This window comes from Recurvomyces mirabilis (genome assembly GCF_035927965.1).
Source record: "Recurvomyces mirabilis strain CCFEE 5264 chromosome Unknown scaffold_9, whole genome shotgun sequence".
In the NCBI taxonomy this organism is placed as follows: domain Eukaryota; kingdom Fungi; phylum Ascomycota; class Dothideomycetes; order Mycosphaerellales; family Teratosphaeriaceae; genus Recurvomyces; species Recurvomyces mirabilis.
The window spans coordinates 434,975-456,786 of record NW_027041943.1 but is presented as its reverse complement, the minus strand read 5'-3'; the positions used below and the strand labels follow the sequence as shown (position 1 = coordinate 456,786).

Below are 21,812 nucleotides of genomic sequence, written 5' to 3'. Positions count from 1 at the left end.
AAGCCCGGGGCTGCTCGGGGGTGAGTCTTGGCAATGGGTTTCCCTACTGCTGAGCAGACATATATGCAGGCACAAACAACACGAACGCATTACCAGCGCTTGTCGCTACGACATCGATACCACTCTAACCCAACTTTCCTTCCGGAACTACCATCTCCAACATGGCACTAAAACGACCCTCAGCCCTACTCGCCTTACCAACTTCATCGCGAACACTCACCTGCAACCAATGCCGAGCTCTACACAAGACCACGATCCGCATCCCCAAACCAACCCCATTCGTGCCCGATGTCCCAACTTTTCTCACCCTCATCGGCCGAAATCTTTCCCAGCATGCCAGCAAGATCCCAAGCTGGGAAGCCCTCTTCTCCCTCACCAGCCAACAGCTCCGCGAATCCGGTGTGGAACCGGCACGAGCACGGCGGTATCTACTTTGGTGGCGAGAACGATTCAGGGCAGGCATCACGGGTATTGGAGGGGATGTGAAGGAGGTCAAAGATGGTATCGCGGAGCTCAGGCTCGTGGAGGTGCCTAGTCAGAGGAGGATTGATGCTCAAGCGACTTTGACGAAGAGTGCGGGAATGAGGAAGATGATCATCAACGTCACGCCATCGGTCTCGTTACCAGCGGATCCTGCGAATCCTGTCAAGGAAGGCGAGAGTGAGGATGGTGTGCCGCTGGTTGTCATACCGAAGATTAATGTAAGCAAAGCACAACTTGTGACGGGGGTGAAGATTGTGTCTGGAACGGCTATTGGCGGCACGGGTGTGGAGAATGTGAAGGGGCATCAGGGCGTGGCGCGGCTGAAGGTCAAGGAGGGGTTGTGGGAGGAGCGGAGAGGACATAAGGTGGACGGTGGTGAGAGGCGGAAGGCTGAAGTGCGGTATAAGCGACGGGCACAGGAGAGGAAGATGGCACGGTAGAGTCAGTCGAGTAATACACGTTCAAAGTCACCGCTTTCATCAGCAAGCACAAGCCTAGTTGCCATGTTGGCAGAAGTTGGTGCGTTGTCTGTTCTTATATGCCTCTGCTGATCGAATAGTACATAAGCATTGGTCCGGCCCCTGTGCATACCACAACTTCCTGGACTTTCGCCAACTTCCTCCATCGAACATGTCTAACCTTGCAAGAAGACGCATCTTGGTCCAATTGCTTCCTGTCTGTTTCCTGTTCCTGATCCTCTGCATTGTTCTGAGCCCTCTCCTTTACCATGGTCTCTCACCCAAGTCTGTCCGCCAGTATAAGCAGGCTCTCAATGTCCTACCCAGAGCGGCGGACATGCCTTTACCCTTAACACAGCTTGACACCAACACTAATAGCACCCTCCACGCTCGAGTCCCAACACCAGATACCTACGACGATGCTGTGCGCAAGGGCGAGTTCAAAGCCATGATATTGTCCACAGGAACCATATCCAGCAACAATCAGTTGGAGTCACAATTCACAAAGTTCAGCGATCTCGAGACCCACGGCTGGCGCCACGTTACTGTGAGCAGTCAACCATATGAGGCACGAACCCAGCCTATCAGGAAATTGATACGCGACCTTATGATGCATTGGCGTGAAGGCATCGGCATGTCGATCCAACCACCACCTCCAAAGAAACCCGGACAGGGTGTTGGTATACGTGAAGCATGGAATCCGATGCTAGCGTGCATGTTCCGAAAATAACTTCCCGTAGATGGTGCAGAACGGGTAGGCAACAGACACTCTACACGCGCCCGCCGCGCATAAGTCAAAGAAGATGTAAGCTGACCAACAAATCCCAGCGCATCACTGGCGGACACGTCTCCTCCTACAATATCTACAACGGCATCCTCATCGCCTACAATAGTCTCTCACCCTGGCAAACTAGGCATCCCACCAAGGAAGACACTAATCCTGCAGGCTACCCTGACCTGCACTACTGGTCCGACGTCTCCTATCTGGTCTGGATGCAGCAATGCGAAGCCTATCTCAAAGCCGAAAGCAAAGCGGCCGCAGCTTGTCAGCGTGGTCCCAGTATCGTGGTGCAATCAGGAATCGACAATCCACTGGTCACAGACTTCCTCTTCGAGATCTCTCGCCGCTGGGGCAACCAACCTCCCAACCAAGCCGTCATTCCAGCCTACGAGTTCCGCTATATCTTGAAACTCCAAGACGCGGTTTACAGAGAAATGTACTTTGCTGCGCTCGGCACGGTACTGGGAAGTGGCGTCACACGCCTCTTCGTGAACCATGTGCACGACTGGGGTGAGAAGCAGATAAGCGAGATTTGGATCTATAGTCATCAGGACAGAGCCGAGCGGCTTGACAGGCGGGCAGCAAGGCCGACTGTTGTGTTCGGGATTGATCCTGTGGAGAAGCAGGGGCTCAGTCCCACGAGTAGTCATGGGGATGCGGAGCAGGAGATTGAGGAATCGGATGGTGCTTTCCCTGCGCATCGGCCGTCCGCCGCGGCGCAGGATCCGTGGAAGTAATGGGCTTGCGTTGGGTCGAGAGTCTGGTAGTGTTTGCGAACAAATAGAGAGGCTAGGCCGCCAGCGCAGGTGTTGTTGTCAGACACAGTCGATCTGCTATGGGGCGGTTGGTGTCGGGGAGGTGACGAGCATGCTCTTGTGAGGTTTGCGAACCACGTGACAGTGAGATTTTGGGACTACACCTTGTAATAATCTATGACCTGATGCGAGGATTTTGGACTGGTAGATGGTAAGGTACAAGAAGTTCACTCAGCTGTCCTGCCACCATGAAACAAAGTTCGACCAAGCTTTCGCTGGTGCAGTCGTTGTCGCTCTCATACCCACTGTCTGCGATGTACTCACCGCCTGTGGCGTCTGCGGCGTCTGCGCGGGCTGAGAGGTAATTGCAGGCGGCTCCAGACTCTCTGGTCTTCTTGGCGGCGCCCATGCCTTCGCATGCTTCGTCCCAGGATCTTGGAGATCTATCTCGTATCGGTCCGGAAGTTTCAATCCTTGCTTAACATAGATCTCCATGACAGTAGCACTCACGCCATCCTTGAACAGCCATGGATCAGCAGTCTCATATTGCCATGCCTCGACCATTTGTCTGCACCACTGCAGGACTTCTCTATACTCCTCCTGGTGGACAACACTAGTCACCTCATCTGGGTCGCGTTCGAGGTCGTATAATTCCTCTGGTCCGCGGAAGAGATACTGCTCTAGTGGTCGCTTACCGATCACGATCGGCTGTGGTCCGTCTTGGTTTCTCACGCCTTCCCATGATAGCGACCCGTACAGATCAGCGGCGAACGGAAAGTCGAGACGGTATGCTATGTTGCGATGGTACTTATAGCGATGTGTACGTATGTAGCGAGTCGGCCAGTAGTTCTGCACCTCGTGAAAAGTGTGGCTTCCTGTTACATGGTGTTTCCACTCTGAAACAGGTATCAGATCTGTGTCTCCTAGTATCGGAAGCAGACTGTTGCCCAGTCGTGTTGGCGACTTCTTGGTATCAATCGGCTCGTCGTTGATGAGCGGTGGATCTTGCGTGCCTGTTGTCCAGGCTAGCGAGGTCGGCAGGATATCTAAGAAGGACGCCATATTCGGGTTCACGATATCAGAAGGCTGTCCTGGCTGACGGATGATGAGTGGCAGTTGTACGCCCGCATCATACATCGTGGTCTTCGAGTTGATAAATGGGGCGCCATTGTCACTCATAAAGACAATTAGAGTACTCTCCTCTAGCCCTCTTTCCCTTAAAGCTTCCATGACGAGTCCGACGCCCAGATCCATCCGGCTGATAGATTTGTAGTACTGCACTAGCTCGGTCCTCAGCTCCGGCACATCTGTCATAAATCTCTGCACTTCGACTTCGTTCAGACCATAGTCGGGCACCTCCGCATCCAGTCCAGCATCGATGACTTCAGGGAAATCATTCGCAAATCCGCCTCGTGTCTCATCACGGTGGGGATCTGTCCAGCCAATCGTGAGATGGAATTGCTTGTCCTCGTCACTAGCTCTGTCAAACAATGCTGCTGCCCGTTCCGCCACCCACTTTACGTTCCGACTCTGACTACTTTCGAACACTTCCCATGGATATGCTCGCCTTGGACCTACGTGCACTTTGCCTATAATGCCCGTCAGGAAGCCAAGGCTGTTGAAAGCTTTTGGTACGGTCTCGATGTGTTCGTGAGTCATGAAGTGGTTCCAGTCGTGCTCCAAGCCATATTGGCCGTTCTGATGTGTATGAAGACCCGTGTAGATTGTTGATCTGGAGCCAGAGCAAGAGGCTGTTGAGGCGAAGGCTGAGGCGAAGCGAGTGCCACTTGCGGCAAGTCTGTCAATATTGGGTGTCTTAATTGTCCTGTTGCCATAGCACGCTAGGTAGTCCCGCCCAAGGTCGTCTGCTACCATCAGCAGAACGTTTCTGGGCTTGTCATTGGCGCTGGTCGCCATGATCAGAGTTTCTGCCTGCGTGGACCTCAAGGACAGCGCGAGAATCTATCAGAGCTAGAACAGTACTTGTTGCGCCGGTCAGCGATGAACGATATTGCTTTGTCGTTACAAAATCACATCTCTGGCGCTGCGAGCATGTAGCGATCGCACGTGGCGAGCTCTGGTAGGCTACTACGCAAAGTAGCGATGCCAGACCTGGCTGAGTGGAATCGGTAGAGAACGACGTGTAATGGATCGGCTCTCTTGATGAGGACTCCAATGCAAGAACAATGTCACGGTTCCGTTATGGTCTGCCATAGCACAGCATCGATGCATGAAGCACGAGCTCGGCCGCTCGGGTGGAGCTCTACACGTGACCTGGCCGTCGGTCAGGTCAACTCCGATCGCCGGCATCATCTTCACATCTCACCTTTCCAATTCCAGACGGCATCCTGCGAGCAATGCAACGCCATGGATCCTCCAGCTTGTACGTGAGTGGAGTCAATGTACTTTGATCAACACCGCGCGGACGTAATATTGAACTCGCCCGGCGTCATGAGGAGGTATAAGTATGGCTGTTCACGTTCACAGTATGCTCCATCGCGCACAGCAACTTCCCTCGTATCACATATCGATTCACAAATCAAGACAACTTACCCCCTGGAAACGCTCTCACCATTTGCTTCACCATGGAACACATCAGATTGCCATACAAGTACGATGCATACGGCAAGCCGCTGTTCGCCCAAGTGAGCTGGTCAACCTCGTCGGCCTCACCGAAGCCAATAGGTATGTTCCATATCACAGACGATCCGGTGTAAAGTCTGACAGACCTAGCTCTGGTCTTCCACGCTGGCGGTCTTATGGTCGGTAGCTCGAGCATCGTGCCTAAGACTCAAATCGACTACCTATGCTTACTCGGCTTTGCCGTCGTGATACCGAACTACCGCCTCGCACCACAAGTCTCCGGCAAACAGGCTTTCGAGGATTGCGAGACAGCGTACGATTGGGCTATTTTAGACCTTGCTGCCGTGCTCGAGAAGCATGGTGTTAGCCTCAACACGCAGCAGGTCGTTGCTATGGGCCACTCATCTGGTGGTACATTGGCTTTGCACATGGCTGGCAAGAAGCAGGTGAAAGCTGCTACCGCTTTCTATCCCTCCCTATATGGCTCTGATAAGACCACAACCATACATAAGCCTACTAATGCGCCACCCTTCTGTTTTGCAAAGGACTTCGTTCCGAATGATGAGGACAGAGCAGCGATAAGTCCGCCCGACCACGAAGTGTCAGAGTTTCAGCTGGGGGCTCCACCAGCTATACCGCAAGCAAGAAACAAATGGCAGATGCATGTAATCAAGAACGGCTTGTGGGCGGAGATTGTTCAGCCAGATGGCAACCTCGCGGCTCTGGACCCGATGACTAGAGTTAGCGCACACTGGGCACCGCTTATGATTGTCCAGGGCGAACTCGATAGTGTGCCTGGTAGTGATCGGAGTCTCGTGAAGAGGGCGGAGAAGGAACTGATGGCAGCTAAGGTGGACTTTCAGTTGGAAGTCGTGCCAGGAGAAGGTCATATGTTCGATCTCGCTCCAATTGTAGGAAGCACAGATTTGGGGCCCAAATGGCAAGCGGTGGTCAGAGGGTTGGACTGGCTTGTAGCTCATGTATCAATGTAGCCGAGACACGCAGCGAAATGTCTCACCCAACTGCCATTCAATGCAATTCAGAGGGGGACAGAATTGTGTTGAAATATAACGACTTGCTCTCGCATGACTTCTGCTCAAACGTAGCAGGCAAGTCGGTGGAGCCGCAACGTACGGAGCGGGTGGTAGGACGTGTTCAACCACACCTGGTGTCGACGCAAGGGCCTCTGCCATACGCATCGCACGTGCTCGAGCCCCCCGTCTGCTTGCCATCAGCAAATAGTCCTCCCAGCACTCACCGAGCTCTGCTGCATTTACGCGTCGAGTAGGACATACCAGGACGATGGCTACATATTTGTGTTTGGTACGGCCTTGGATCCGGAATCAGGTCTCGCGCCAGTCGTCCTATCGTGTACCGCGATCGAACGAAGATACGGCAATACTGCAGGATCATTATCGAACACTGAGCAGATACAGCAACAATCCTAACGGCGGTCAAACGGCCAAGCCAGCTCCTACGAATGCAGCACTCGCGGGAGCATCGTGGAAGCGTGTCCTTTGCATATGTCAAGCGCTGGCTGAGGAGATCTGTAATAGAGAGCGCAAGGCGAAGGGCGGCGAGCACAGGGAGATCAGAGAATCTGGGCAGTCGGCCCAGTCGAAACTAACGAAATGCTTCATGCATCTATCGGCAACGAGACGGCAAGAGGCCAAAGCGCTGGAGCAAGCTCGGAAGGCAGTCGTAGGCCTAGATGAAGCAGGTCTGACAGTGGCGGCCGCAAACATGGTATTCGAGATCGCGAGACGGGTTCCGAGATTCGCCATGACTTCAATGGTGCGCAGACGGTCTTTGTCGACTGCGTCCAGCAGTGATAGTACTGAAGAGCTGCTGTGGCATAAGAACTTGGAGAAGTGGGTAGGAGGAGGAACTCGAGCCCCATAGTGTGAGCCAACGGATATGCTCGACCAGAGACGTACAAGAGCAGGCTTACGGTCGTTAGTATGGGACGGAGGCTCCCTCACAAGACTGAGGTCGGAGGTGTGCCGATGGAGGCACAAGGTAGCCAGAGGGGGAGTAGCTTAGTCGAGATCCACCATACCTGAGCTTCTACTTTGATCAAGACCCTTTCCCAGACTGTTCGGCGTTGTCGTCAGTGGTGAATGCAAGTGAAGTTTCAGGACATGCTTTGAACGAACACGTGCCTGCTTCCTCTTCTCCATCACGAAATCGACTTTGGATTGCCTCCTTGGGATTAGCCTGATGCACTTCTCCGCACTGATCGCACTGATCCGAAGTCGGCACCCGCAAAAAGCTAGCCCGGTTCTGTACCTGGCCTGGGCAAAGTGAGGCTTTCGTCATTGGTAGGGAAAAATACTGCTTCATTACATTGACTCTTCACTTGACCGTTGACTCACTTGCGTTTACCCGCAACACTACAAGAGCTCCAGACCACATATCTCCCTCCCAATAACCACATAGCCGTACCCCTCTGGCCAAAATATACAACGCTCGACGATTCAAAGTGATACATCAGTAGCTCAAGATGTGTCCAGTACCAGACGGTGAGGCCGCGACGAATGGCCATGCCAATGGCGCGAACGGACAGGCGAACGGCAATGGCACGAACGGCCACAATGGCTTCAGGTAAGTGACACATTACGTCGAACTCGACATACGTCACAGCCTGCTGACTGATTGGGAACAGAGCCATCGAGACACACACTGCCCCCAAACCACCCTCAAGCAACCCATACGCACCCGTCCAGGACTTCCTGAGCAATGTATCACAATTCAAGATCATTGAATCGACGCTTCGAGAGGGTGAGCAATTCGCCAACGCCTTCTTCGACACCGAGACCAAGATCAAGATCGCCAGGGCGTTAGACGAATTCGGTGTGGACTACATCGAACTCACATCGCCTGCTGCCAGCGAGCAATCTCGCAAGGATTGCGAGGCTATTGCTAAGCTCGGTCTGAGGGCCAAGACGCTAACTCACGTGCGATGTAACATGAGCGATGCCAAGATGGCGGTGGAGACGGGTGTGGATGGTGTGGACGTGGTCATTGGCACGAGCAGTCACCTTATGGAGCACAGCCACGGCAAGGATATGACGTACATCAAAGAGACGGCTATCCAGGTCATCGAGTACGTCAAGTCGCAAGGCAAGGAGATCAGATTCAGCTCCGAGGACTCCTTCCGAAGTAACTTGGTCGATCTGCTCTCGCTGTATCAGGCTGTGGACAAGATTGGTGTGAACAGAGTCGGTATTGCGGACACAGTTGGGTGAGTCATATGGTATGTGAGATTTCGCGCATCTTTACTGACTGTTTCTAGCTGCGCAACCCCACGACAAGTCTACGATCTCGTCCGAACATTACGCGGCGTAGTCAGCTGCGACATCGAAACGCATTTCCACAACGACACAGGATGCGCCATCGCCAATGCTTACTGCGCACTTGAGGCAGGTGCTACACACATCGACACATCCGTCATCGGTATTGGTGAGCGCAACGGAATTACGCCCCTCGGTGGCCTTATGGCACGGATGATCGTTGCCGACCGCGACTATGTCAAATCCAAGTACAAGCTGGAGAAGCTGAAGGAGATCGAGGATCTGGTTGCGGAGGCAGTCGAGGTCAACGTGCCATTCAACAACCCTATCACCGGATTCTGCGCGTTCACCCACAAAGCTGGTATTCATGCCAAGGCCATCCTCAACAACCCATCGACATACGAAATCATCACACCTTCCGACTTCGGCATGAGCCGTTACGTACATTTCGCTTCGAGATTGACGGGCTGGAACGCTATCAAATCTCGTGCAGAGCAGCTTGGCCTGGGCATGAGTGATGCGCAAATCAAGTCGGTGACTGTCAAGATCAAGGCTTTGGCTGACGTGCGACCGCTGGCTATCGACGACGCGGACAGCATCATCAGGAACTTCCACTTCAACCTGAACAACGACAAGGCGCGGCCACTACTCGAATTGTCAGAGGAGGAGAAGAAGGCCTTCGCCAAGAAGGAGCGAGAACTCGAGGCCGTGAGCGAGAAGAGGGAACTAGACGAAGACGCTGATGCTGAGGCAGGCGAGCCGGCTGTTAAGAAGTCCCGGAACGCGACTGTCGCATAAGCTTCATAGTCAGATGCATATTGGCGAAAGTCCGGCGCATCTGACGTAGAGTTGGGGCAGTATTCGGGAGCGAAGCATTTTATGCCAGAGCATTAGCGCATGCTAGCAGTAGATATCACAAGTATCCTACACGTGTACCCAAGCCTTCCTGTGCAAGGCGACAGGACTCCACAATCTTCGTGATCGGCATATGATGAATCCACAGGAGAGTTTATGGCCTCATCCTTCGAACTCCGCAGCTTGCATTGCAGATCCGGAGTACGGTGTCGTATTATGTTGACCTCAGATTTCATGACGGCTGCAGATGAAATCTGAGAGACTCCCATGGCAGAAGTGAGAATCATTGTGCGCTCTTTTTGCAGTACTGTTCTCTGATTGATTTGAGCAAGGATGGCTACTGAGACGGTCACCCTCGAATTGTCGGATATCACGCCCATCGGAGGACCACAAGCGGCTGGGCTGGCTATATCACCAAAGACATCGAAGATCACACGGCCTCTGCACGACAACGAGCCAGCCATTGAGCCATACGAACCCGAATACCCAACTGGAGCCAAGTTCTATGCCATTGTCCTTTCGCTATGCATGGTACTCGTCCTCTGGGGCATGGACGAGACAATCGTTGGGACTGCCGTGCCAGCCACATCGGACCACTTTCACACCGTGGCCGATGCAGGCTGGTACGCGTCGGCGTACCGTCTAATGAGTTGCTCTTTCCAGTTCATGTTTGGCAAGCTATACAAGCTATGCTCGGTCAAGCACGTTTTCCTATCGGCAATCACGATATTTCTGGTCGGCTCCGTCTTCTGTGCTGCAGCCACATCGTCAAAGATGTTTATCGTTGGCCGTGCGATCTGCGGTCTCGGTACGTCGGGGATGTCGTCTGGATGTTTCACACTCTCGGTCCATCTATTTCCTCTGAGGCGGCGGCCGATGTATCAGGGCTGCTTTGGCATTCTCGAGACTGCTGCTGTGCTCATGGCTCCAATACTCGGGGCCGTGCTTACCGAGAAGTTATCTTGAAGATGGTGTTTCTGGATCTCACTCCCGCTGGGCGTGCCTACTCTTCTGGTTATGGCGTTTTCCCTGACGAACCCACGAGTCAAGGGCGGAGAGGGCATGACCCGAAAGGAGCTGATCAGCCAGCTGGACCTCATCGGAAATATCTGCTTTGTGCCCAGTATCACTTGCCTCTTTGTCGCACTTGGCTGGGCGAACGTCACATATCCGTGGTCAGACTGGCGAGTCATTGTACCTTTCGTCGTCTTCGTCGTGCTCCTGGCTGCCTTCATATGGCAGCAGCGTCGCAAGCAAGATGCCGCAACTATACCGCCTCGCATCATCAAGCAACGCAACATCATCGCCTCTATCATCTTTATTTGCTGCTGCAACTCCAGTCAGACCGTCATCCATTACTACATACCCACGTACTTCCAAGCTGTCCGCGGCTTCTCACCAGCAAAGTCTGGTTATATGCTACTGCCGTTCAACAAAAGTTTTTCTGTTGGGATGCTTATGATCGGTAGTGGCACAAGCATGTTTGGTTACTTCACGCCGCTCATGATCTTCGCATCCACCATCATGCCAGTGTCGACTGGTTTGATGACGACGTGGGCATTGGACACACCTTTGGTGACGCTGCTTGTCTACTCAGGTTTCGTCGGGTTTGCAAGCGGTATTGGCTTCATGGGACCGCAGAGCGCCGTGCAGAGTTCCCTGCCGCCCTCAGACATTCCATTGGGCATCGCGATTGTCCTTTTTCCCCCAGAACTTTGGCCCTGCACTGTTTTTAGCAGCCGCCCAGTCTATATTCAAAAATCAGCTGGTAGAGAATCTCAAGGGACTACCAGGACTCAGCGCCGACATGAGCGAGCATACAGGTCTGACTGAGCTGAAGGCAACAGTCGGTGGTGAGATTTTGCAAGCAGCGTTGCTGAGCGTTGACAAAAGCCTGACACAAATGTGGTATTTATGCGTTGCTCTGGCTTGTATGACCATAGTAGGGTCGTTGCTGATGGAGTGGCGGTCCGTGAAGCAGAAGAAGACTTAGCCAGTCCCCTGTGTTGTACGAAGGTATATAGCAGTGATGTAACGACGGCACTATAAGTGCAGAGTCTCTCACAGCGGTATTTCAGCGAAGCAGTACTTGCGATTGCCCAGCAAGCTGCTTGACGTGGGACAAGTCGAGGGGCTCATTTTTAGAGTCGCCTCCGATAATCCAGGACATAATCCCTCATCATCATTTTCGCATCCTAACCAAAGATATTGGCTTATGCTTCAATGTCCGACTTCGAGTATGGAGATGATCTCGTATGTCTGCGGCTAAAGTGAGTATCTTGCGTTGTCTTCGCTTGTCTCTCAGACGATCTGACCAGGCCTGGACCATTCATCGATGTGCTTACGCCATGCGAACCTGCTCGTTTCCCGTCGAGCCAATGGGTTTAGCATGCGCGCTACCGCCCTCTCTGCACTCGGCGCCGAAACTCATCGCTCCAACGCGCCAGTGCCCCGATGCGCAATAGCACTCATCATGCAGGGCACTGAAGCGGCACGGCCGACAAGGCTGGTGGTCTGACTGCAGCCAACTTTGGGCCTCACGCGACGCGACAGCTTTACTTCTCCTCCTCGTTTCCAGACTTTGATCGAAGCTAACACGGAAAGAAGCTCCTGCCTTAAGCGAACATGCATGACTACAACCAGCTAACTCATTCCCAGGTACCGAGTGACCGTGACGTTTCATTAGAGCTGGTCCTGCACTTGGGGGCCCTCGTGCAGCCGCGCTCGCCTGGTCTACGCGAGTCTTGGAAGACTGGTCTCACACGATGATGCTCAAAGGTAGCTCGGCTGGTTGCTCAGCTCGCCATTACCATCTGCCAAGTCACCTAAAATGACTACCCAAGGCTGAGGTTCCGAAGGACGGGAAGCTATATAGTCGTAGGAGCCCTCGCGAACGCCTGATTGTATACAAACTCCCTTATCCGACCAAGTTTCAGTATAGACTTCCTCCAACCTTGTAGGGCCTCACAATGGCTACCAACGGCCACACTAATGGCGTTGCTAAGCTTCCAGCATTATCCAAGTCCGCAGAGGACTTTGTCATGCATGAATACGACTACATCATAGTGGGAGGAGGTACTGCTGGGCTTACTGTTGCTGCCAGGCTGTCCGAGAATCCAGATGTCTCCGTCGGTGTTCTCGAGGCTGGCGAGAACAAGCTCGGTGATATGTTGGTAGACACACCAGCTGCTTTCTTGCAGATGTTTGGCAAGCCGGAGTACGACTGGAAGTTCATGAGCGAGCCGCAGGTATGGTGAGCTTTTAGACATGGTCATATCACCCATGCTGATCTCAGTATAGAAACACAACAATGGTAAGGTCCACCACATCGTGCGCGGAAAGATGCTAGGTGGTAGCAGTGGTCTCAACTACATGATGTATGTCCGTGGTTCTGACGCCGACTTCGACGACTGGGCTACGATCACCGGCGATGAGAGCTGGGGCAGCAAGAACATGAAGCAATATATGCGCAAGCATCAGACTCTTGAGCCGATCGAAGACACAGTTACCGACCGCAGCGTTATGCCTTTCGTGGGAGAGAACCATGGAACATCTGGACCTGTCCGCACGAGCTTCAATCCAACCCAGATGCCCATCGAGTCAGACTTCATCAAAGCCGCGGATGAGGTGACAGGCATGAGCAAGAAGCCCGTCGATCCATGGTCCGGCGATCATATCGGATTCTATAACACACTGGGCGCCGTGATAAGGACGGGACCAGACAAGGGCAAGCGAAGTTATGCTGCTCGAGGATATTTCGCCGCCAATGCTCAGCGGCCGAATTTACATGTCCTCTGCGAGGCACCCGTAACAAAGGTCGAACTCTCCGAAGGGAAGGCGGTCGGCGTGACCTTTGCTTGCGGTGGGAACAAGCATACAGTCAAGACGAAGCGTGAGGTTATCATTTCTTGCGGCGCCATACAGACTCCGCAGATACTAGAGCTTTCGGGCATCGGCGACCCAGAGGTGTTGAAGAAGGTAGGCATCGAGTTACAGGTCGAGAATAAGGCAGTCGGCGAGAATTTCCAAGATCACCTATTTGGTGTAAGTCCATGGCGAACGGCTATTATAGGGCATATATTCGTGTACTTGCTAACGACTGAGCGTCCAGATTCATGCCTGGGAGCTGGCTGCTGGCAACATTGGCATCGACATCTTGCACGCGCCTGGCGTGATGGAGGCGTGCCAGAAGCAACTTATGGAGACAGGTAGCGGTCCTTTGACATGCATCTCAAGCATGCAGGGGTTCTTCCCGTACAAGGTACGTACCTGAATCTGCTTGCTTCGCTGACGGTGTTCTGACATATTGCTAGCTGTTCGCGAGCTCCGATGAGCAGCAGGAGATCGTGCGCCTGGTCGAGGATAGCATGCCCTCACTTACACCTTTCCAGCGCAAGCAGTATGAGTGCACCTTGCAACACCTCAAAGCCGACAATTCCGCGAACCTACAGTTTGTGGCTGTACCTGGTACTGGAGACTTCGAGCATAGTGTCGGAGATCAGTCAAGGATCTTCGTTCCGCCGGCCAGCCCAGAAGCGCTTCATCAGGCCGCCGCCGTCTGTTGTTTGCAGTATCCGCTCAGTCGAGGTAATTATACACACAAAGGCAGTGACAGGACCTAGTAGCTAATCATGGTGGGCGACAGGTAGCATCCATGTCAAGAGCGCAGACCCGCTCGAGCACCCTGCTATAGACATGAACTATCTCTCACATCCAGCAGATACCAAGGTGTTGGCAGCAGGACTAAAGTTCCTGGATGCGATGGCATCATCCAAAGCCCTTGATGGCAAGCTCCATAAGCGTGTACAACCACCTCAGGACTACGATATGAGTGACCCGAAGCAACGAGAGAAGTGGATCCACGACTACGTCCTCACGGAATACCATCCGTGTGGTAGTGTGGCGATGGGTGATGCCCTGGACTCTCGCTTGCGGGTAAATGGTGTCAGAGGGCTGAGAGTCGTTGATGGCAGTGTGTTCCCGAATCATGTAAGTGGCAATATGGTCAGCGCTGTGTATATGGTAGCCGAGCGTGGAGCGGACATCATCAAGGAGGACTGGGATTATGCTGCGCTGTCTAAGGCTGCTGGAGTGTAATCTGTATCTATGAAGGGTGACATTTTATGTAACGTTACGCCATGCGTGCCTCCCAAGCTAGTCGTGACTTGACTTTCATTGGATGGACGATGAACAAGAGGATTCTTGGTGGTGCTCCTCGGACGCCAGCCGTTAGCGCGTCTAGCTGTACCGCCAATCATAATTGGTTACATCATCATCAATCAGACGTGGCTTTACGCGACAAATCAACATACAGCCCAGCCACTGGGTGTGAGAGAATTTGGAGGACTGCAAAGGCTCAGAATGGCTGTCGTTGGTGTGACGCCCGCTGTCCTACAGTACATCGACCATAATGCCTTTCCCGAGGACTCAGAAGTACAGTCTGCGGATCTTGGCCCAGAAGTAATCTCGAGTCTACTTCACGAGCTGCAACGCGAACAGGACCTGGTTAAGGACGAGATCAGGAGTTTGAGCAAGGGTACTGCTCCGGACATTGACACCTGGATTTCACGAGCCAAGGAGCTGCAGACGGATCTTGTGAGGTCGAGAGACACGGCAAGACAGATCGTTGCTGAGCATGAAGCTGGAAGGAAGCGGAAGGCAGAGGTAGAGGATACGAGGAAGAAAGTGCAATTGCTTGAAAGGGAGGTGGCTTTCGAGGAGACATTAGCAGGGACATTGGAGCATATACGATATGCTAATGGCGTATTGAGTTCCGTGCAGCATGAGGCTGTACGAGGTGATCTGAGAGCCGCGCTGAACCATCTGGAGCAAGCTGAGGAGAGTATTGGTGGTCTTGATGGTCTGAGGGATACGAAAGCTTGTGGGCTATTGCAGGGTCGAGCGAGGCAGTTGAAGGAGAGCCTGCAGAAAGCAACGACGGAGCGTTGGCAGAAGCTGATTAGGATCGATCACGAAGGGAGAAAGGTTACTATTAAGAAAATCATTCCTACGTCCGACGATTCTGATCCAGCAGCCACGGATCTCGATATCGAGAGTCTTGTCGTAGTAGCACAAGGTCTGGATATTTATGATGGCTTCATCCAGACGTTAAGCAGAGATCTTGAGCGGACTCTATTTCGGCCCTGCCTCTTGCTGGACGACAAGGATCAATTGGGGACCGTCAAGGTATCCGGTGAGACACTCGCATGCGATACACGGCAGCGAGACATCACGAACGATGCACTCTTCACAGGCCTCGCTGAGATCGTGAATTTCCTTGTTGAGCGACTACCTAAATCTGCTACGAACCCACTTTCACGCCTTTTAGTGCCAGCATTCTCGAACCGCCTTGAAGATCAATGGCTGGAGCCTGCTGTTCCGCTCGGCACGGAGGAGATGCCAGCATTCCAAGCAGTACTTGGACACGTGCAACGTCTCGCTGTGATGATCGATGGGCACGGATGGCATGGTACCCGGCAGCTGCATGATTGGGTGAACAACGCACCACGTACTTGGCTCACGAAGCGACGCGAGGCTGTCCTTGGTGATGTACGGAATCTGGTCTTTGCTGGCTTAAGGCAGAAAAAGACTGTTGAGCGGATCGAGACTCAGATGCTGAGCAAGGACGATCATCAAGTGCTGCAGGGAAGTGTTGAGCAAGCTGATGACGAATGGGACACTGCGTGGGACGAGCCCGAGGAGGAAGTTAAGGCCACTGCATCAAAAGCCACAGCAGCGCCCGCCGCCAGTGCTGACGGTGATGAAGCAAGTGCATGGGATGCGGATGATCTGGACGCAAAGCCGATCAATGGTGGAGATGGCACTAACGAGGAAGGAGAAGCGTGGGGGTGGGGTGATGATGAACAGCAGTCATCGAGCCCAGAGCAGGTGAAGAAGCCTGCACCATCAGGTCCGAACACCCTCGACGGCAGAAATCAGCGGTCAGCACCAACCAAAGAGCGGGAGATGACGTTACGGGAGACGTTTACTGTCACTGCAGTGCCTGATGGCGTTCTCGAACTGATACAGCACATCATCCACGATGCGCAAACGCTCGCTGATCCAGCTGACCACGATTCACCGATTGCTCCAGCGGCGACAGCCCTGTACACAATACCCACCCTCGCACTAGCGATATATCGTGCCACCGCTCCGACCGCGTACAGCAGGCTACCAACAGGCAACATGCTCGTCTACAATGACGCTTCGCACCTTTCGTCCAAGCTGCGTGACTGGCAAGCAAGCGAACCACCTGAATCGCGCCTTCGCTTAGACAACGATGTCAAAGCTCTCGAAACCTTCGCGAAACGTGCCTACAGCTCCGAAATGGAAAGCCAGCGCACCATACTCCGTGATCTACTAGATGGTGCACAAGGCTTCAGCAGTGTCACCAATCCACCTTTCAAGCAAGAGTCTGAAGACGCTGTAGAGCAGACTGTGCACCGCCTACGAGAAGTCCAACGGCAATGGAAGGATGTTCTCTCGGATGGCGCCCTGCTACAATCACTCGGTTCTCTCCTCAGCACCATCACCACCAAAATGATCACCGAGATCTGTGAACTCGGCGACATAGGCGCAGAAGATAGCCATCAGCTCCGTGCGCTCATGGATCGTGTCAGCGAGGCCAAAGACATCTTCCTGCAGCAACGTGAAGGTGGCGAGCCGGCGGACATGACCTTCATCTACTGTCCGAATTGGTTAAAATTCCAATATCTGGCCGAGATCTTGGAGAGTAGTCTGGCGGATATCAAGTATTTGTGGAATGAGGGCGAGTTGAGTCTGGAATTTGAGGCGGAGGAGGTTATGGAATTGATCGAGGGGTTATTCGCAGACTCGGATATCAGACGGAGGGCTATTAACGAGATCAGACGATCGGGAAGGTAGAGCATTACATAGATGTGCAAGCTTTTTAACCTTGGCCACGTCCACGTGACCCCTGTAGACACTATCCGAAGCGGCGCTTGCGACGTGGCCGTCAGTCAAACCCATACTGCTGACGACATGCCATATACTTTGCACTACCTCACGAGCGATCACGCTGCGGTCTACCCATGCATGCTCTAGCGCCAAACGCCATGCCACCCTACTCCTTCCGAAAATCATCTACTCCATATCGAGCGTCAGTGGCTGATTCCTCTGCCTTCTGTCTGGTCTATAACCCTGTCCGCCCCTGACTTCCGGACCCGCGAGCTCAGCCTCCTTCTCCTTCACGAACTCTTCCTTCTGCTGCCTGATGACATGCAACACATTCGTCAAGCTTGCGCGCCAAATATCAAGTCTGCTCGCCACCTCACGCCACTGCTTCTCACCAAACGTCCTGTGCGTCGCGCGGTGGATGAGGAACTCCTGCTTCTGTTGCGAAAGCTTGCCTTCAACCAACCCCGAGCGGATGCAGTCGATCACCCACATCTCGGTTTCATCGTCGGGTACTCGCAGGGCCTTCGAAATCTGCGCGTACGAGATTGTGCGGTTTTCACTTGCTTGTGCGGCGAGAGTCGTAAGTGTGAGGAGGCGCATCTTGCGATCTAGAATATCCTCGTTCAAGCTGTTGTCCGTGATGAATGTGTCGTTGCCCTCCTTGAAGTCAGCCAGGTCCTCGAATGACTGGTCCACGAAGACATCGAGCAGCTCAGACCATGTCTCATCGGATTTGCGGAGCGATTGAATGGTGTCGAGCGACGTGAGATCCTGGAAGTCAAAGTGCTTCTCGCTCTGCAGTGCTGATCCTAGTGCCTTGAGAGATAGCTCTCGCGCCTCCGAAGTCGATGCTTCCTTCTCCAAAGTACGTAGAGCTTTCAGCAGATAGATGTAGCTCTCCTCGGGGTATCTTGCTGCCGCCGCAGACTCGGAAATTGCAATGTACAGCTTTCGCGCTTCCTTTGGTTCCATCTCCCACTCATTGAGCCATGAATCGATGCTGTTGAGTTGAGGTCGGATCGTCTCGTAGCTTGCGCTTCGCTTGACCAACTCCACGATGGACAGGAGGACGTGATAGCGGGTCTCATCGTCGGGCTGAAGGGTGTTGAAGAGTGTGCCTAATATACCAAGAGCGATGCCGGTACTATTCTGCGGGCTACTGGTGATGGGAGATGTGAGGTTCCGGCATACTGGTGGTAGGTAGTTCTCTGGGTCTTCCGACTGGCTGATGAGGTGAATGAGGAGGTTGTATGCGGCTTGCAGTTCTCTCTCTGGTGCCCCATTCAACGCCGATGATGCCGTTACCAACTTCTTCAATACGGCATCCTTGTCTGTGTCTTTTGAAGGCGCCTCAGCCTGCTCGGGGTCGGGTGTGATGAGTAGTGGTGCGATGTCGGATGCGACTGTGGAACCTTCGCCTTTCAGTGTGTCGAGATACGTTGCAAGCTCAGATGCGAGCTCTTCAAACGAGCCCTCCACAAGAGAGAGCTTGGGAATACCAGGCATGACAGGTGACCACTAGATTTGTGTTGTAATTCCCTCGCAGATTTGTGACTTCCTCTTTACTGCTCCTCCCCGTCTTGTGGTGCTAGTCAGGTGAGGGTTGCGCGGTCAAATGTGAGAGCCTCTTGGGTATCTTTGATCTGATTCGAAGTTGGCACCGGACGTGGAGTAGAGTCTTGCAGATATGACTGTTGATTTGAGCAATATTTTGTCGTTGTTCTCTTGCGCTGGCTTCGTGCCCCGCCAATTCCATGCCAAGATTTCGTAAATGCCTGAGGCTCAAAATTGTCGAAAGCATTCACCTCGCTTCGCGCTTCTGCTTAGTGTGTCTCTTGCATCGGCCAATGGCGTTCATCTCCTGCCAACAGAAGTTCATCAGCCTACCTAAGGCTTTACTGCAATATGGTCCAAACACGAGGGGCAGCGAAAGGCCATGAACAGAACAAGCAGCATGTACCAGAGAACGAAGACCAGGACCACAAAGTGAAGCCTCGTGCCGGCAAAGGCAAGACCAGCGACAAAACCCCGGGCGAGGATGATAAGACCTTCACTATCCCATTTGGCGACAAGCAAATCACATGCGAGCGCCGTGGCGAAGAAACCAGACCGTCCCTCATCTTCACCCATGGAGCCGGTGGCGACATCAGCACACCAGCAACTAGCGAACTCGCCTCTGGCTTCGCAGAAGTGGCCACCATAATCTTGTTCAACGGCTCTATGAATGTCAAGAATCGAGTAAAAGCATTCGGTACCGTGGCGGACCACCATGGCTTCGAAGATGCTTTAGGTGGAAGAAGCATGGGTGCTCGTGCAGCGTGCATGGCTGCTGTTGAGGAAGGCCGTAAGACGAAGGCACTAGTGCTCGTGAGCTTCCCACTTGTCGCTGACAAGAACAAAGAGAGTCGTGAACAAGTACTGTTGGACCTGCCTGCGGGGACGGATGTCCTGTTCATTAGTGGTACGAAAGATTCTATGTGCGACCTCGAGCACCTTCAGATTGTTACCGAGAAGATGAAAGCTCGAGTCTGGGTTGTAAGGGTGAAGGATGCAGATCATGGAATGTCGTGGAGTTACAAGGATAAGGATTCTATACGTATGATGCGACAGACCACTGGCACGATTGCCGCCGAGTGGTTGCAGGAACGCGATGCACGCACGCGCTACAAGTCAGTACACTGGGAAGCTGAGACTGAGACGTTGCATTGCAGTGGCTGGTCAGTCAGTAGTGATGAGAGCGATATTACGCAAGCCAACAAAGTGGAGAAACCAGGAGAGGATGAAGCACCTCCTGCCGCGAAGAAAAGGAAACGTGGAAAGGCCTAATTGCGTGGAAAAGTTGTTCGTATGGACTGTCTTACCTACTATGGATGTTCAGCCTTGCTAGGCGAAGCGTGCGTCTCGTCGAGCGCCAGGCTCGAGACGTCGCTATCACTAATCGTCCTCTGAGGGAGCAGACCTGGTAGCTGCGGCTCAGGCAGCGGCACCGTCAGGCCCGAGTTACTTACCCTACCATTGACCCTGGCACTACCGTGCCAAGCATGGTACAGGACACTCCTGTCACTCTCCCTCGAAGGACGAGTGAGAGTAATTGAGTCTGGCGGCACAACGGGTGCGGCCAGTACAGTCGGCACAACCATCTCCACGTCAAGCTGCTCAGCAGCTGCTCTCGCCTTTCGTCGTCGTGCTCTGATACATCGGAAAGTGCCCAGAATCCCGCCCAGGACTATCACCACAACAGGGACTGGGACTGCGATGGCGTAGAGCAGAGGCATGAAGGTTTGGGCAGACAGAGTCGGCGACGAGCCGGTCGTCGGGAGAGACATAGTCGTCTTAGTGCCGTCGTTCGTTGTGCTTGGGAAGTGCTACGAAGATGATCATGGGAAGTCGTTGAGGGCTTCTATATTTAGATCGTATGAGACAATGCTTTGTTGAACACGACATGGGGTCAGATGTGAGACAATGCATTGAATGGCATGTTTCTGAATGAGCACGGCTTTGTCTATTCAACGTGACAGGCAAGTGTCTCTGTTCTTTGGTGGACCTTGATGGGCGTGGGAGGTGCTTTGCCAGATGGACACCATGGCAATCTTGCGGCGAAGGTGACGCAGCCAGTCACAAGCAATTATCCCTGTTCTTTGGTGGCCGATTTGGTGGGGTGGCGGGCAACGTGCCAGCTGAATGCTGTAACGGCTTCGCAGAGGAGGCGGTTAAAAATTCACACGCGACTCGTGGTAGGACCCATCGTCCTCAAGCGGCGGCCCAAGAACGACCATGATCTGATCCCAGACCTCGCCTAGCTCACGATGCAACAACGCCTTCCCCACATCCTTGTGCTTCACAGCCTTCGCAGCCAGCTTATCAGCCTTGACAACGTCAGCGCCCTTCTTCTCAGTAGCCTTGGTCTCTGCAGCCCTTCTAGCCGCACGAACTTTCACCCGTGCAGCCTTGGACCTCATCTCACTCACATCCGCGCGCTCGAACTCGTAGTCCTCCGCTGTGATGTAAGGACCATGATGTTGGTATGCATACGCGAATTGACCCATCAATTTCGTGATCTCCTTGTACCACGGGTGGTAGTCGTCGTAGATGACGTGGACGCTGACGTTCGTGTTGTGTAGAAGCTGCAGCTGTGCCTGAGCATCCAGCCCATCGAGGTAGCGAAGCAGAGCGCCTAAGCCACGCCAGTGAATTATGAACTCGAAGTGTGCTGAGCGGAAGTAGATGCACAGCGCCTCGTGTCGGATCTGCTGGCAGACTTGGAGAACTGGTGGGTAGGTCGGATAGTGGTGGAAAGAGAAGCGGAATTCTTGGACCTCGTCGAGAAGGACTAGACCGTAGATGCGATTGCGAAGCTCGGGTGGCAGTCTCAGCAACCTCGAGTTCTGCACAACGGTGACAGGTCCCAAAGGCCTCAAATTCTGCAGGATGACGCCCGGCGGTGGCAGTGGTAGTGATCGCGGTGGTAGTAGTCGTGGTGGCGGTGGTAGTGCGATGGCACCGCGATGGACTTGCGGACCCAAGACGAGGATCGCCTGAACGGCCATGACCTTCATAGACATGCTGTGCAGTGGTTCCTAATTGTTTGTAGTGTTGATGTTCGTGCGAAGGAGTTGCTGACTTTCTCGCATAACTTAAATATCCTCGCGAGTAAGCTAAGTGAAGCTGCTAAATAGCAGCAGGTGAA

General features: G+C 53.4%; 12 protein-coding genes across 12 annotated transcripts; 8 read left to right on the top strand and 4 right to left on the bottom strand.

Moving 5' to 3' along the window:
• Positions 1-161: 161 nt before the first annotated feature.
• On the top strand, positions 162-923 carry FYV4 (telomere length regulation protein; the record flags this gene model as incomplete). Its single annotated transcript, XM_064836906.1, has 1 exon — positions 162-923. One exon carries the CDS (start codon positions 162-164, stop codon positions 921-923), a length of 762 nt encoding a protein of 253 aa, XP_064695539.1.
• Positions 924-1,113: 190 nt separating this feature from the next.
• Positions 1,114-2,459, top strand: LTS14_004203 (uncharacterized protein; the record flags this gene model as incomplete). Its single annotated transcript, XM_064836905.1, has 2 exons — positions 1,114-1,617; positions 1,770-2,459. 2 exons carry the CDS (start codon positions 1,114-1,116, stop codon positions 2,457-2,459), a joined length of 1,194 nt encoding a protein of 397 aa, XP_064695538.1.
• Positions 2,460-2,708: 249 nt separating this feature from the next.
• Positions 2,709-4,394, bottom strand: LTS14_004202 (uncharacterized protein; the record flags this gene model as incomplete). Its single annotated transcript, XM_064836904.1, has 1 exon — positions 2,709-4,394. One exon carries the CDS (start codon positions 4,392-4,394, stop codon positions 2,709-2,711), a length of 1,686 nt encoding a protein of 561 aa, XP_064695537.1.
• A 668-nt stretch (positions 4,395-5,062) lies between these two features.
• On the top strand, positions 5,063-6,052 carry LTS14_004201 (uncharacterized protein; the record flags this gene model as incomplete). The annotated part of the gene is made up of 2 exons (XM_064836903.1): positions 5,063-5,162; positions 5,211-6,052. 2 exons carry the CDS (start codon positions 5,063-5,065, stop codon positions 6,050-6,052), a joined length of 942 nt encoding a protein of 313 aa, XP_064695536.1.
• A 1,511-nt stretch (positions 6,053-7,563) lies between these two features.
• On the top strand, positions 7,564-9,151 carry LYS21 (homocitrate synthase lys21; the record flags this gene model as incomplete). Its single annotated transcript, XM_064836902.1, has 3 exons — positions 7,564-7,664; positions 7,726-8,304; positions 8,356-9,151. The coding sequence occupies 3 exons, from the start codon at positions 7,564-7,566 to the stop codon at positions 9,149-9,151; spliced, it is 1,476 nt and encodes a 491-aa protein (XP_064695535.1).
• Positions 9,152-9,541: 390 nt separating this feature from the next.
• LTS14_004199 (uncharacterized protein) lies at positions 9,542-11,041 on the top strand (the record flags this gene model as incomplete). The annotated part of the gene is made up of 2 exons (XM_064836901.1): positions 9,542-10,016; positions 10,254-11,041. 2 exons carry the CDS (start codon positions 9,542-9,544, stop codon positions 11,039-11,041), a joined length of 1,263 nt encoding a protein of 420 aa, XP_064695534.1.
• A 1,136-nt stretch (positions 11,042-12,177) lies between these two features.
• Positions 12,178-14,305, top strand: LTS14_004198 (uncharacterized protein; the record flags this gene model as incomplete). Its single annotated transcript, XM_064836900.1, has 5 exons — positions 12,178-12,456; positions 12,509-13,252; positions 13,320-13,469; positions 13,522-13,795; positions 13,854-14,305. 5 exons carry the CDS (start codon positions 12,178-12,180, stop codon positions 14,303-14,305), a joined length of 1,899 nt encoding a protein of 632 aa, XP_064695533.1.
• A 264-nt stretch (positions 14,306-14,569) lies between these two features.
• YTM1_1 (ribosome biogenesis protein ytm1) lies at positions 14,570-17,092 on the top strand (the record flags this gene model as incomplete). Its single annotated transcript, XM_064836899.1, has 1 exon — positions 14,570-17,092. The coding sequence occupies one exon, from the start codon at positions 14,570-14,572 to the stop codon at positions 17,090-17,092; it is 2,523 nt and encodes an 840-aa protein (XP_064695532.1).
• A 219-nt stretch (positions 17,093-17,311) lies between these two features.
• On the bottom strand, positions 17,312-18,631 carry LTS14_004196 (uncharacterized protein; the record flags this gene model as incomplete). Its single annotated transcript, XM_064836898.1, has 1 exon — positions 17,312-18,631. The coding sequence occupies one exon, from the start codon at positions 18,629-18,631 to the stop codon at positions 17,312-17,314; it is 1,320 nt and encodes a 439-aa protein (XP_064695531.1).
• A 399-nt stretch (positions 18,632-19,030) lies between these two features.
• On the top strand, positions 19,031-19,951 carry LTS14_004195 (uncharacterized protein; the record flags this gene model as incomplete). Its single annotated transcript, XM_064836897.1, has 1 exon — positions 19,031-19,951. One exon carries the CDS (start codon positions 19,031-19,033, stop codon positions 19,949-19,951), a length of 921 nt encoding a protein of 306 aa, XP_064695530.1.
• Positions 19,952-19,989: 38 nt separating this feature from the next.
• On the bottom strand, positions 19,990-20,451 carry LTS14_004194 (uncharacterized protein; the record flags this gene model as incomplete). Its single annotated transcript, XM_064836896.1, has 1 exon — positions 19,990-20,451. One exon carries the CDS (start codon positions 20,449-20,451, stop codon positions 19,990-19,992), a length of 462 nt encoding a protein of 153 aa, XP_064695529.1.
• A 384-nt stretch (positions 20,452-20,835) lies between these two features.
• On the bottom strand, positions 20,836-21,687 carry LTS14_004193 (uncharacterized protein; the record flags this gene model as incomplete). Its single annotated transcript, XM_064836895.1, has 1 exon — positions 20,836-21,687. One exon carries the CDS (start codon positions 21,685-21,687, stop codon positions 20,836-20,838), a length of 852 nt encoding a protein of 283 aa, XP_064695528.1.
• Positions 21,688-21,812: the final 125 nt, after the last annotated feature.